Below are 15,513 nucleotides of genomic sequence, written 5' to 3' on the forward strand. Positions count from 1 at the left end.
CGGTGATGCTATGCTGACGTGGTTGCTGTCAGCCAATCTATAGTGACAGGAATGGGGAAGAAAAATACGGTCATGTGAAATGACTGAGAAAGAAGAGATGGCAGTTCATAAATTTAATATTGTGTAAGGCAGTCATTATGAATCCAGGTACACTGCTTTGAAATTTGATCAGTTCTGCTCATGTTCAAAAACAAAACCATGGCAACTTTGCACGTGGTGGTTTGTTTGTAATACTGCCTTTGTTAGCACTGCAACAGTTTTTTGTTGTTTGTAGGTATTGGTCTTGATGATGCCTACAACTTTGTAATCTGACTGTTCTTGGATTACTGTCTGTATCTTTTAATCCATACCAGTAACTTCTACATAATTTTATTTTCCCTTTTTCCCCGTACAACATCTGCATCATCTGATCCAATAACGGGTACTTGCTCTGGCTCAGAAAGGTGTGCATGTCTGAGAAGTGCTATGCAGAAGCCCTCTTCCTGTACATACCGTACTGTCAGTTTGCTGTTTAACAGTATTACTAGCTGATGAGATTTAAAAGCTAGTTTTGGGCTTTCACATCAAATAGGGAGGAGTTTTTGGATGGTGCAGAGGAGGATGATGTGATCTTTAGGTGTGCACTTGTCTCAAATACCTTTTTTTTTTTTTTAACCGTCTTTAACACTGTTCTCTGCTTTGAGTCTTTGCCTCCTATTTTGTATCCTTGAAATAGATTGGCCAGCAAAGGTTCCACGTTAGAAAAAGGCTTCATATTAGGTACACAAATGTTGTTGTGGCTGGAATGTGCCAAGGAGATCATTCCTATAAGGTTAATCTGGTGTATAATGTCTCAGTGAGAACTGGGGCTGCTCCTTATTGCTTGCCTAGTTTGTAGTAAGCTGCTTTGATCATCTTGGCAGTGATGTTGTTAGAGCTCTTAATTATAGAATCATAGGTTCACTCAGGTTGGAAAAGGCCTTAAAGATCATCGAGTCCAACCACGATCTAACCATTCTACCCTAACTCTAACAACACTCTGCTAAATCATGGCCCTGAGCACCACATCCAAAGGGTTTTTAAGTCCATCCAGGGATGGGACTGAACCACCTCCCTAGGCAGCCCATTGCAGTGCTTAACAACCCTTTCTGTAAAGAAGTTTGTCCTGATATCCAACCAAAACCTCTCCTGGTGCAACTTGAGGTCATTTCCCCTCTTCCTGTCACCAGTGAGAAGAGACCAGCCCTGCTCTTGCTGTAAGCATCTTTCAGATATTGGAAGAGAGCAATAAGGTCTCCCCTCAGCCTCCTTTTCCCCAGACTGAACAACCCTAGTTCCTTCAATCTCTCCTCGTAGGGCATAGTCTCCAAGCCCTTCACAAGCCTTGTTGCCCTTCTTTGGACCTGCTCCAGCACCTCAATGTCCTTTCTATACTGAGGTGCCCAAAACTGAACACAATACTCAAGATGAGGCCTCACCAGTGCTGAGTACAGGGGCAGGATTACTTCTCTAGCCCTGCTCACCACATCATTCCTGAGAGTATGCCAGTATACACATGCTATTATATACATGCTATTATATACATGCAGTATATACATACATACTATAAGGTAACTATGAGTATATACATACAATTAGTGTGGTTTCTTCTTGTAGTTCCTTCCAGTATGAGCTTGCCTACTGGACTAGCTCATCATATTTCCAGCAAAACAGCAGACTGTTTTCAGACCTCTTGCTGTAGAACTCCTTGTGAGTCTATGTGTTAAACAGGAAGACAGTACTCATCACAGGAATCATGAACTTACATAAGATGGATTTGTTTCTCGGTTCTGGGCTGAATTCTCATAAGGTTGCTTCTTCATATAATTTCTGCTCAGACCCTGCTCTGTCCCCCTCTATTGATTCATTCAGCCTTCCCACAGCCATGAAGGTGTTATGCTTTGAGGTCAGCAGCTTACTTCCCAAATGACAGTGTTTACTGAAGTTCTTATGTGCTCTTATCAGTCTACAGAGATACCGTTGTGCTTTGTCAGTGTGTTACTAAATTAACAGAAGTCTTGGCTAAGGTAATACGGGCCCTACAGATTAGCTGGAAAAGTGCAAGTTTAGGCTAAAACCTTTCATTTGTAGAGGCAAGGTTGTTCTCACCTGAGATATTTAGTAAATGAGCAGGGAGAAAATCATTAAAACACTGATGTGTCGTAGCTGAGAAACACAAAGAGACCTACTGAGCTACCTTTCCCATTCCTGAGACCGTATGGCTGGGTGATGACTGACTGCTGCTATAATGTGATGGATTATATTCAGTCCTTTGCTAAAAAGCATTTGAAGTACCAAGTTTGAAGATAAAACATCAGATTCACTTGTCAATAAATCATCAAGAATTCTGGAATGCAGGCACCTATTATCAGATGCTTCAAATGTTCTGATTGCCGACTGCAAAAAATGGTTTGCTATCCTCCTTTCATTGCTTGTGGCCCCTGAGTACCTCAGGGTCTTCAAGCTGGAAGCTCCAATACCAAGCTCAGTTTTTTCTCTTCCCAAATGGAGAAGAGTCCAGCTGCTGCTGGGCATCCTGGGTTAGAACTTTGCTTCCTGCTACTTTCTCTGTTACACTTTATCTCAGTCTTTTTGGGAGATAAAATGAAGTTCTATTGTCTTTTCTAGCTCAGCTGTTAGAAGGCATCTTAGTCCTGGACAGGGTGAAGGAAGCTCCCTTTCCCACTGTTTATACAGAGCAGAGCACACCTTTTCTCCCCAGCACTCTGTGCCTGACTGCTGGGATGAGCTTCTGCAGAAGTGACCTAATGCTGTTTGCACTGCTGTTTGACAGAGTCATTTTTTCAGATCTATCTGCTAGTCTTTTCTCTGGGCAAGCGGCTCATCCCGTCTGTTGCAGGTTGGGGGGCAGAGCATGGGGTTCTCCAGAGTTACACAATGGCCAGCTGCTGACACGGGGTGGAGAGGCAGTCAGGCCATTGCATGGGAGACTGCTGGAAAGGGAAATCTGAGTGCTGGCAGTGAGAACTGTAGAGACGGCATCCTCTCGCTGTATGGGAAGGCTTCTGTTCTTTGTGTATTCCGTATGTTCTGCTACCTGCCAGCAGCACACAAAGGGTGCTGTGTGGTTTTGTACAGGGCTCTTGCTCAACTGCCTTACATGTAATGGCGTTAGCTAGTGTTCTGAAGGCTTGAGGAACGGGTCTTACGTGAGCTGCGGTTTGAGGACTTCATTTTTTCTATTTCCAGTATTAGGTCCTAAGATTTTTTTTTTTGTCTTAACCCTTCTCAGCATCTCTGCAGTGATTTCAGAAGGTTTAGAGGATAAATCGTTAACAATTCTAATGAGGAGAGCTTAGTTAGAAAGGTCACAACGGAACAGATCGGGGAGGGTGGTGTTTGGGCCCTTTAAACAACGTGCACGTTGCAAAGCATCTGAATGGCTGCGAAGACAGCTGCAGATACTGTACAACAGCTAAAAATGGCATGTGTGTGGATGTGCTCTGCTTTGGTTTTGCCTGACCGCTCCCCTCGTACATATTTGATATGCCTATAATGCTGCCTTTAATTCGGTGTCCTGTAAGAATTTGAATGTGTATGTTAAATATTAGAACAGCTGTGCCTAAAAATAGAATCATTCCCCTCCTCCCCCCAGTGTTGAACTTGATTTTCTTCTGACGCGATCACAAGGCTGCTGCTGCAGTAGGGGCTTAATGCTATTTACGTCGTCATTTGACATAGCAACATCTCTCCGGGGATTTTCAAACAATGCAGCTGTTCACGAGAGATGAAGGGGCTGAGGGAGGGGAGAGGGAAAGGAGGAGAACTAATCCCATCTGCCATTAGGGATATTGCGGGGGGTGGGGAGCAGCCCGGCGAGTTCAGGGGATTCATGATTCTGCATGAATGGACGGCAGCATCACGGGAGCTGCGGCTTTCCCTGAATGGCAAAGAGCATCACGGGAAGCGGGCTGCTCCTAATCTTTTTGTGAATGATTCTTTTCCTTCAAATTGACACTACTTGTATGAATGGCCGTGGGGGCAAAATGCTGCAAGAGCCTTCTCCAGATGGATGCAGAGCATTTAAGGAATGGGGTGGAATCTGGGCGCAGCAAACTTGGGAAATGCTTCTCTGTTAAGCTGCCGTTTTGTCCTTTTGAAGTCCAAGAGGACATTGTACTGACGCTAATTAAGTGTAATTAATTTGGCTTGATGGAAGAAGAATTGTTCCTTCTATGAGGCGTTTTTAGTACTTACTTCCCTTTTCTGTTTCAAAATGCGGTTGGTTATATGTATTTTTCCCATTCCATTAGGGAAGGAGATAAAAGCACATCAGAACGGTTTAAGAATGATTGAACTTGCAGTTCTCCTCTTGTTCACCCACACGTTCCCTTTATGTTTGAAATACTGAATATTTAAAACATTTTATGGCATCAGAATTGAAAATGGAAATGAGGGGCAATAAAGAATTGCTTGATCTGAAGCAACTCATTTACCATTTGCCTTGGGTGGGAAAGTAGTGTCCTTGTCAAGTTGTACTTGGATGCTGTTGTGTATGTGTGTTTCCTGATTTCAGCATTTTTTGCCTTCTGTGCAAACCTGTATAATTTGTTTTCTTGCCATCTTCATGGTCCTTACAAACAAAACGTGCTGAATCATTTGGGAATTAATGTTCTCACCAGAAGTAGCTTAACGTTGCAAACTTCTTGAGCAGGTTGCGTTAAAATTCAAGGATTCCTGTTGAAGAAGCAAAAACGTTTCTGTGTAATATTAGCTACTCAAAATGTTGTTTTACAAAGCCATAACTGACAGATTTGTAGTGTTTGAATGCTCATTCAGCTGTTTCCAGCTTATTGTTTAACCCTTTTCTTTTTCTAGAGGAGAAGTACAAAGCGGAAACAAAAGTTATTGTGGCGGACTTTGGAGAGAGAGGAGACATTTACAACAGAATCAAAGCGGGACTGGAAGGCCTGGAGATCGGCGTTTTGGGTTTGTTTTTCATCTCTGTAAATCCCTTACGCAGTGTTTTGTCCCAGCGTGCTTTCTGACTTCTTCACGTTTGGAAGTTTATTGAAAGCAATTCACGAAAGCTGATGGCTTGCCTGACTAAAACTATGTCACTGTGTGCTCAGTATGCTTTCTTGGTATCCTGCTTGTCTGCTGCACAAGCCACTGCCTGCATGTGTGCTCAAGTTCTAGGAACAGAGGCTTATTGGGTGTCTTCAGAGCTTTGTTATGCAATTGTTGAAAGCTCCTGACTGCGTGCACACTTATTTGACCCTATGTCATCTCAGAATCTGAGCTAACTCCTGGTAGTTAGATTGAACTTCACAGCAGAGTCCTTTGGGAGAACAGTTAACTTTTAATTAAGAGCCATTGAAATTCAATCATTAGAATATAGCATCAACTAAATGAGTCCTGCTCCAAAAGTTCTGAGTGCATTCTGGTAGTGGTGGGGAGCTGCTGGTGTTCTGCTGGCACAGCCTGTGGTAGCAGAGAGCTGTAGGTGCTGCAGGAGTCCTTGAGAAGACATGATGATCCCTCCAGGTGTATTGCATGGCGTAGTATTGAAGTGCTGCAAATGAAGAGAAACTGGCATAAGGCAATTTTTACCTGAACTGTGGGGCAAAGGCAGTTTCTTATCAGTTTTTCTGGTTTATTCTGTAGAAGCTTACATACACAAGTGCATAACCTATATTTCTACAGTTCTTCTGAATGGGGATGAGAACTTGTGGTGCTAAACATAAGGCATGACATTTTTATCAAGTCTTGTGGCTCAGATGCCTGCCAATGGATGTCATCTGTTGAAATCATTTTGGTGCTGCAAAACTCATTTTGTTCACCCAAAGTGCAGTAATTGGAACCAGTTTTTTTTTAAACATATTTCAAAATAAATTTGTCACACATGATGATACAGAAGCTGAGCTTTCCCTCTAATAGATGGGTCTTGTTTTATGATGCCTGTAAATAATGCCCCAAGAATAGTATTCATAAAAACACATTGTAAAAATGCAGTTTTTAAATGATAAAGCACAGAACATTCTCAGATACTTCTGACAGATTTGAGTGTGTGCAAGTCATGATGTCCAGCATTTAGTTGCTATAAAAATTCAAATCCGCCTAAAATCGAGTAACAGTAAGTGCCAGCATCTCTACAACATATTGCACGTAGAGTGGTTGGCTATGGATGCCTTGATTTTCCCTTTCTGAAGGAAAAAATTTCCAAAGAAGCTTTGGGGATTAAAATTAATGTTTATTCTTATCTGTCCTTAAGTAATTGTTAGAGAATAGTGAACCTTTTTACTATATGAGGTACATATCCGAACTGAAAGCTTCTGTCTGTTAGATGTGATAAAGTTTTGGTGATGCATGGAATCGTGGAAATTGGACTTTTTATAGACTTTGGGCACTAAAGCTGTGAATGTGTTTCAAGTTGTGTAAGCTTATTACAGGAAAACGACACTCCTGAAGCTGAGCCTGCTTCTCTCTTTTATTTGCACAAGCACCTTGACTAGAAGCATGGTAAAAATAGCACCAAAATGCTGGAGAGTTGTGTGCTCTCTAGCTGAGCTCTTTTCACCATCTCCTTGCAGCGCTGGCCAGCACAGCTTTACAGACATGTTTTTTCTAACTAAGCAGGACGTTCACTACCAATTTTAGTAGGTTCTCATGCTCGAGATCATCAGATTATGTGATGCATAGGGTTTTTCTTTCTCTAGCTATAGCTGCATTAACCATTTGCCAAAAACCACTTGTCAGTATGATTTTTTTCAGCACAGACTATGGGTACTCTGGAAGGATGATATTTTAATTTCTCGTGGCAATTGATTTCATGCTTTGTTGCCTTATATTTTAAATACTGCAGCTTCTTTGTGGTCTGGAATATAGGTTTTACTGCTCTGCGTTTTGCATGTTTTTGTGAGGGAGGAGTGGGTTTCACTGAGAACAACCATGAGGGATGGGCTCTCAGGTTACTGTGTATTTTCCTCTTTTGGTCTCATCTGCAGCAATAGCTGTGAGAACCCTAAGTGCTGTAACGCAGTTGCTGGTGACCTACCAGAAAGTATTTTTGAACCTTGCACTCAGACACAGGTGTCTCCACCTATAGAGCTGGAGGTGGGGCTTCTGATTATATAGTTGCACAGAGTTGAACTAAAGTACTTGCGGATTGGAATCCTTGTAAACTTCTTATTTGGAAGCTTCTTCTCACCCACGTACGGAGGCTAAAAGAGTTTGCATAATGTTTTTGCTGTGTGTTCAAAACAGCGTCTGTCAGTGACTTTGAACATGTGCTAGCTACAGCAATATGTTAAACAAGCAGAGGTGGGAAATCTTTCTTTCACTCTTCTTAAATCTCTGTGAGTCTCAAAAGGAGTTAGAGCTGGGCAGTTATCATACCCTGTTCTTATCCGGATCTTCTGAGGTAAAATATGCCTTCGCAAACTGCAAATTGATCTTCTGTAAAAAATCAATAAATAAATCTGTTCCAAACTGCAGCAAAATACGATCTGGTAGAAAAACATGATGGCTAAGGGTGTGAGGGTACATATCTGGGTGATGGTTTCTAGTAGTTGGTGTGAATTTTGTGTGATTATCTTTGTAGCATGGATCATGTGCAGTGTGCTGGTTTTGGAAGAGCAACCAGGGGCAGTCCCAAAGCTCTGCCACAGTTTATGCAAAAATCCTTTTTGGAGAGAGAAACTGAAGAATAGCTTAATTTAGGATGAAAATTAGGAAAATACCTTCTGGCTTGCTCTGGAAATAGCAAGATTTGGACCTTCCTCCTTTTTAAAACTTTTCTCTCTAAATATAGCAAATGTCTGCTGGGAATTTGCCAGACTCCCTGTAAACCTTTGTAAAGGTCGTCCAAAAGTTAAAATTTTAATCACAACCTGACTAATCAGCTAAGGGTTTCCAAAAATACATGAAGAGATCTGGGTTACAAGTGCTGTCCTTTGAGAGGATTCCTGAATGAAGCTGGCAGACTTCTGCCGGAATCCTTTCTGTGTGCTGCCTGTACGTCCAGAATGTCTTGTGATGTTTACATACCCTTCAGGTTGGGTGTTTAAACGAGGGCTTTTGGCAGAGGTGTAGGGGCTTAAAAAAAAACCAAACCACAAAACACCCCCAAACCAAAACCCAAATTGCCACAGAAAAAGGGCATCAGTACCATTGAACCTTGTTTCTTACCCTGCTGCTGCCCTAGAGGTGAACAGTGCTGCTGAGCTTATAGAGCACTTCAGGATTCTCTGGGATGTAAGACACTATAGAAATGTAAAATGTTGCCACAGCAACCAAATGTCACAAGTTTCACTTGCGTAAGATGAACAACAGATACTCAAGAAACGGAGATCCCATTTGCTTGGTTGTTTTGTGTTGTTTATTTTTTGGTCTCCATACCAATATGCTCTATTAAGTTTGAAGAAACTGAGACTGCAGAGCTGCATTGTTCTCTGATGATACCAGAAGTTTAGTGTTACTTGGGGCGAGCCTGGAGGATTAGCACCAGGTTCTGGTCTTAGAATAAAACCTTGCCAGTTGCAAGTGTTGCTCAGGAAAAAATCAGGTTTCAGTAATTAATATATTCTCTCAGTTAATTTGAAATGCTGCCGGTGGGGATGGGTTGTGCAGATGCGAGGAGCATGAGGGTATGACTGGGAGAGTGGTGTGCTGCGGTGGATCCCTGAGCTGCGAGCCCAGGGAGGGCAAACCAGGAACCATTTCTAAAGGCAGAGACTCTCTGTCAAAAACACAGGCTGCTTAATGTACACAGCCTGTCATTAATGTGATTTCTCCTTGCTATGAGCCGTGCCTCCTTCTTCCTCCAGCTTCTCGGGGAGCTCAGCCACGCCTGGGCTCTTGCTGCCACCTACTGTCCTCTGCTCGTCTTCTCCTGTCCTCTTTTGTCCTCTCCTTTTAGGCAGCAGGGTAGTTCCTTCCCAGTGCTCTCCTGGGCCAAAAAACCCACCGTGCAGGTTGTTTTTCTGCACTGCCATAAGACTGAGGAAGGCCTTGGAGCATGTCCCTAGGCCATCCTGAACCTGCACACTTTGCAACACGTGGGGAAGGGGCCAATGTCCAAGATAAGTTTTGAGGGAACTTACTGTTGGATGTTTCTTCTATCTTATTTTTGCTTGATTTGCATCAAATAGCCCCGCTGACTGTCTTGCCAGCCACTGGGAGCTCTTTGTGGGGCTGTGAGTGCTCAGGATACCAGTGCTCAAACCACCTGAGAAGTGACATTCTCATGTTTAGAGTGGCTCACGTTTTTGTTCCGGAGTTCTGCTTGTATGTGTGTACTTACAGTTAAGCAAACTTGACTAGAACGGTTAAACGGTTCAAATGCAGCAGTTTTAGAGTGCTACAGAACATCAGTAGTCAAATACTTGAAACAATTTACATAAAAACTATTTGCTTTCATTTCAGTAAACAACGTGGGAATTTCATATTCTTATCCGGAATACTTTATTGATGTTCCAGACCTGGATAAAGTGAGTGATTATTTATTTATTAATTTATTTATTTATTCCTGTTACTTCACAGTGTTCTCAGTGTTTGCTCTCTCTGCTATATGGATAAGGCAAAAGTATTTAGGTTCTGTCAAAGTACCCCCAAAAAAGCAAAGTTTCCTGATTAGAAAGCATTCCAGAAGGGTTGTTAGAGGTTTACATGAGCAACATGATCTGCTTTATTAGGTGGGACGGTCTTTTAAGAGATTGAAGGGATGTAAGTAAATTCATGAGTGGAAGCTGCCTGTTCCAAAACATTGATTGTAAATTTAAGTAGGGCCAGAGGATACATTTTGTACTGTAGAAACAGCTGTGGTTGACTTGAGTACTTTGAATCATTTGTTTTGAACACTTTCACCATGACTTTGCTTCCAAGCTCCCTGTAGCTCACTGTATCCACTGTAAGAGTCTGCTCTTTGCTTCAGTGTTAGTGTGCATACCTCTTGGGGCTTTTGTTTTGTACACCATCCACTAAACTTTATAACACATATAGCAAACAAATAAAATAAAATCAACCTGATAAATGAACAAAGTGACTAAAACAGTGTTATAAAATGGTGAAGAGCAAAATATAGACATAAATATGTGGACATATGACTGAAATACCAGAATTTACTGAAGCTCACAAATACTGCAAATGGTGTGGAGAAATGCAGTGTCAATGTGATATGTCTGTGTTCTTTATTTGTGTGAGTCCCTAATCAGAAACAAAGTTTGACCAAAGCAATTTGGAGAGTGCTTTGAAAGCCTGTTGCAGCTCCTGACTGAAGCAAGAAGGCGTGGGGTAAAGCTGGATGTGGATGTAGAAGAGTGAGGTTTAATTTATCCCAGCAGTTGCATCCCAGGCAGTATGTAAATCTTGTTCAAATAAGTTAAAACAGAACATAATGCAAATCGTTGTTTTCTTGCAGACGATCGACCAAATGATCAACATTAACATCATGTCTGTCTGTAAGGTAAGCACCCTGCTGCCAGCACTTATTCCTGAAATCCTAATTCAAACAACTGAAGTTCACTTGTCCAAAGCATTATTTTCACCTTCTGGACCACAGATTCACTTTTCATCTTAGTGTAACTCAGAATTTATGTTTCTTGCAGCAGATTATTCAGATTGTTATTGATATACAATTTGTTACAAAGATAATTCTTAGCTATTTAGAAGAGCGTGATACATACACAAAACAGTGTTTATGTTTATTGTTCTGGTCCTTCCTGTAAATCTTTAATTCTTCTCCTTCTGTGTCCGTGTTCCTTGAGGTAAGTACCCTGATCACTGCACATGTAAGGCTTTCATACACTGTTGTGAGAAAGCACAGTTATACTTACTGTGAAATGGAAACCCAAATTTACAGAACTGTGTCATAATGTTTGAAATAAAATGCTTTCCCTTTTTGTATGTATATATAAAATCTTGTTGTTGTTGGGAAGAAATGAATAGCACTTCAGGCTAAAAAGTGTAACTGTTGCCTGTATTAAAATGAGGTCCATTCACAAAACAGTTTTTCATCCTGATATTTCAAAGCTGAACCATGGCCGGAGCCAATGGCAGCTGCTTAACATGACATAGGGAGTTAATTACTGTGTTAGCAGACAGTGCAGCAGAAATTCCTTGTGATTATTCACTGCTGAGCCTCAATTTTCTCTTCTGCATGATAAAAAGTTTGCATCCCCAGTAGCTGAGGGTTAACCTTTTGCCTCCAAACCCTAATGTTAGGTGCTTCAAAGGTGACTTGAAAGATTTGCTTTGCTTGCAGCTGTTCTGATGAGGTCAAGTACTGAATTCATTTAGTGCTTATGGTGCTCTCAGGAAGCTGAAAATGTAGGTGTCTTCTTGCCATGTGAGTAGGCTCAGGACCTCTGAAAATAAGCCCTCTCTAGGATTTGTACCCCTTAGTTGAACAACAGCAAACAGTGAAAAGCACAGCCCTTGTGTGACTGAATGGTATTGTTAATGTCAGTTTGCTGCTCTCACTTTCCTGTGTATTTATGAGGTACATTAGAACAACTTGTTATGAAGTTAGAAATGTTATTAGTTATTAGTGGTTCTTCTGCAACTTTTCTGCTTAAAAATACAGCAAACCTGACAAACTCCAACTTCTGTTAATTGAGGTTTGCGGCCTACGGGTCTTGCTGGGCACCTACAAGATTTGCACCAGGGAAGGCAGTTGTTAGTGGGCACCTTTTTACTGTTTATCTTATAGAAGCCATTTAGCAGACATCCTAAGCCCTCCCCTTCTCCCCCCCCTCCCCCGTGTTCACACAGTTACACCAGGTGTAATCAGCAAACTGCTATGGAGTGACACCTGTGCTGTGCCAGCAGAGGGAGTGCACTATTCAGTGATTAAAGGTTTTGGGGTGTTGATCCTCCTTGAAACATTTTGTCAGAATAGAAGAGTTATAGCTGAACTGCTTTATTGTGTTTTTCTGAAGATGGTAGACTGCAATAATTTGAGGTCTACTTTGGCGTGCTAAAATTCTAGAGAGATGCAGCCAGATGATCTTGGTTTCCAGAATGAACTAGTGCTGCTTTGTGGCTTTTCTCTGCGTTTATAATCAGTGATGTTCAACTGCAGTTAGCAAATGTATGATTTCTTTTCTGGTAAATTTTGTGTTGTGTCAACCTCTTCACATTATAATGTGGTTGTCCCCATGCATGTAAAAACTTCTTATCTAGTTTCATGAGACCTAGTGTATGTTAGTGCTTCTCAGTTTGTTTGAAAACTTTCCTTGACCATGAGCAGCTCGTGCTACTGGGTATAATCGCAGTCTGAGCATCAGCTTCCAGGCTTGAAAATGTTCCTCTTGCATGAGCCTGTTGTGTAATTAAACAGTAGGCATGCCAGATGCTTACTGTTTTGGGGAGAGGAGCACATTAGAGATATGTACCATCTGTAAGTCTTTTTTCCTTTCCCTTTTTTTTTTTTTCTTCAGAAGAACCCATAGAAATAGAGGAAAAAGTAATTTTAGGAAAAATCTGTGTCCTTTCACTTAGGTTTTTGGGACAGAATCCCATAAGCATTTAGTTTGGTGTGTAGTGGAGATATCACCATATCACCTCTTTTCCAAGTGCATACGTTTGGGTCTTGTTTTTAAAAAAAAATAAAGTGAATCTCCCTTCTTGCATGATAAACTCACAGGATAAAGTAACAGCCTGTTTAACCTTTTTTCAGCAGTAAAGTTTCTAATGCAATGTAACTTCCCCTAATGTTTGAGAACACGTATCCTGTCACAAGATACTAAGTATGTGAGAAACAAATGAGAGTGTGTTGTCTCTGTTTGCAGTATCACAGTATGCTAATTGCATTGGGAGTGTGGCATAAACGTGTGCTCTGAAAAATGAGTGGGACTAAATAGCTGAGGGGGTGCTGGCTTGGCGCTTGATTAAGCAAGGAGCTGAATTGGTTTGAAAGCCATTATGTTGTAGGGAGAATGTGGTTTTCAGGCTTACAGGCCAGTCTTCAGTTGGAAATTGGCATTATTAGAAGAAGGAGGTGAGTAAATTACATGCACCTACATGCCTTGATGTCTGTGCTAATCTTTGTCGTCATTGCCTTATTTATGTTCTATACTGAGTGTTAAATATGAAAGGACGATAGGCCTACGAGATCAAGATTTTTATTCCTTACTGCATTTGAGAGTCTTATAATTTGCTTAAACTTTAAAAAAAAACAAAAACCATAAATACTCTATGTTGAACTGAGATGTGGTGTCAGTTGCCTCTTAGTGGAAGTGGAAGGTAAATTGCATCAAGTTGTGAACACCTGACAAGACAAGGGAGCAACTCTAAGCAATGCCAGAGAAGTCTAAAGTGGAGTTTGGGAGAAAAACAAATAGCAACCTATGCAAAACTGAAAGTAGGAGGAGCATCTAGCCTATCTGAAAAAGGGGACAAGTACTTTTGTAGACCTCTCCATGGAATGGTTGCGTTTGTTGTTTATTGGAAAGGATAATTTCAAGCAGAAAGTATTTCTGAGGGAAATGGCAATACTGGCTTTCAAGTGTGTGTGTGTGTGTGTGTGTGTGTGTGGTCAAGGGATAACTTTCACATTTATATTCAAAGTCATAATGGAAGGGGGAGCAGATGACTTAGCCAAGAAGATAATGCGAGTTTGTAGTAGAGGAGCACAGTTGCCAGTACTTGGAAGGGAAGTAAGTGTACTGTGAAGTTGGTCATGAGTAGCAGTGAAATGGTCCCGAGGGGGAAATTAGATGCTGCAGTTTCCCACCTTGCTGACTTTGAACCTAAGAGCATGATACACAGCTAAGTTGGACAAGGAAAATGTGGCTCTGAGAAATACATTCCAGTGGTGAAAGAAGCACTTAGGATTTAGGATTTTTCTTCTGAGTACAAACAACAGTGTGAAATTTAAGAAAATCTAGTTATGTTGGTTGTGGGAATTTTTTTGCTGGTGGTGTTTTTTTTGTTTTTTTGTAGATTTGGAGTTAAACAAGTACAGATTCCCCATCTTGAAAGTAGAAAAGAGGGAAGTGCTTAGCTGGGGAATTGTACTTGGAAACTGGACCCTGGAAGCTTGGGATTCTAATTCAAAAAACTTTCCTAGAAATGTTGTTCAATGGAAAGTCACTGACAATGGACAGGACTTGCAGCATATTAAGTTCATAGTTTGTATATCCTTGTATGTGCCCTTTTTGCTTACTGACTTTGCCACAAAGATTATTGTGTTATTTTCTGACATGAGTTTTACCCCAAGCCACATGAGAATGGTTTGTGTTTGTAAAAAGTGGCAGGTACGAGCTGCATGAAGAAATTATTTTTGAGATGCATTATAAGAACCTAACAGTAGATACTGATAATAGCCTTCATGATCAATCTAACTAATAGTGCAGAAATACGGTTCCCTGCTTCTTTTACAGTAAGACCTGCGTGTGAGTTGTGCATGGTCACAGTGTCAGCTATTTGTGAGATGGCTGAGTGCTTATGTGAGTCAGGGCTGTATTATTTTTATCTACCACAACGAAGGAACGAGACACCAAACTCTTTGGTGATTTTACTTAGAGATTTACCTGTGTGTATGCGAAATTATTGAAAAACAAGCAGAAAAACACCAACTACTAGTATTTAACAGTTGTGTGCAATATGTTTTACCAATCTATACAAGCTGTAAAGTATTGACAGCTTCTGACACCAAGAAGTCTGTCTGGAGCAAATTTTTCTGGCACATACATGCACATACATTCACACTCTGCTCTAATTCAAGCTTTCAGAAAGAAATAAGAAATTTGTATGAGTAGGCAGGTTTTCTATAGCTTAATGTCTGGCTACTCTGTCTGAAATTACCTTAGCTTTAGACTCTTGGAGCTTTCATGAGTTCAACTACAGCACGTGTATTTCTGTGAAAATTAGTATTTCATTCAGAAAGCTGGAGTGAATTCAGTATCCACCAGCCAAAGGCAATCTTAGGATAGTTCCCAACCTCTCCTTTAGGTTTACATCTTGCACTTTGTCCCTTATTAGATTGCTTTCAGAGAAAGAAGTATTCACATAGACTTCTCCCATGTCCAGCACATAAAGTCCTGTGGACTCAGACTTGTAGTGTATTGGTATTTATTAAATTGACATTATTGCAGAACTGTATATCTATAAATCAGACCAAGCAAAACATTTGGATTCTTTATCTGGGACACATGTATTCAATTATACATCTATTTATTGTTGAACTGCTTATTTTGGAATTCCATGTCTGTAGTTGTAGCTGTTGAAGACAAGGATGTTAACCAGTTTGCCTCTTTTGGATAAAGATCATGCAAGCAATTATTGGACACAATCATGTGTGGTAAAAATTCATTTTTGCTAAAGCTTATTTTCTTTGAATTAGTGCTGGAGCCATTTTATGTATGTGTACAACATAGAGATTTGCCAGATAATCTGAAAATGCCTACAGAATGCTTTGCCAGCGTTTTTACAGTAGTGCTCTTGCATTACTGGAACAGCCTTAGTATGTACTTGGCTGGCTGAGGTGAGACTGACTCAACGGGCTGCCTTCTGTTACTTAGTTCTTTTCTT

The 15,513-nt window shown here is 40.9% G+C and overlaps 1 protein-coding gene across 1 annotated transcript in view; it reads left to right on the forward strand.

Annotated features, from left to right (window-relative positions):
- LOC104911129 (very-long-chain 3-oxoacyl-CoA reductase-like) overlaps positions 1 to 15,513 on the forward strand; it is a 29,651-nt gene extending 14,138 nt beyond the window's left edge. Inside the window, exons 3-5 of the mRNA XM_031553595.1 lie at positions 4,858 to 4,968; positions 9,406 to 9,470; positions 10,400 to 15,513. Coding sequence (XP_031409455.1) covers positions 4,858 to 4,968; positions 9,406 to 9,470; positions 10,400 to 10,558 — 335 coding nt within the window. The 3' untranslated portion in view covers positions 10,559 to 15,513. The remainder of the gene's footprint in view (positions 1 to 4,857; positions 4,969 to 9,405; positions 9,471 to 10,399) is intronic.

This window comes from Meleagris gallopavo, chromosome 5 (genome assembly GCF_000146605.3).
Source record: "Meleagris gallopavo isolate NT-WF06-2002-E0010 breed Aviagen turkey brand Nicholas breeding stock chromosome 5, Turkey_5.1, whole genome shotgun sequence".
Lineage (NCBI taxonomy): Eukaryota > Metazoa > Chordata > Aves > Galliformes > Phasianidae > Meleagris > Meleagris gallopavo.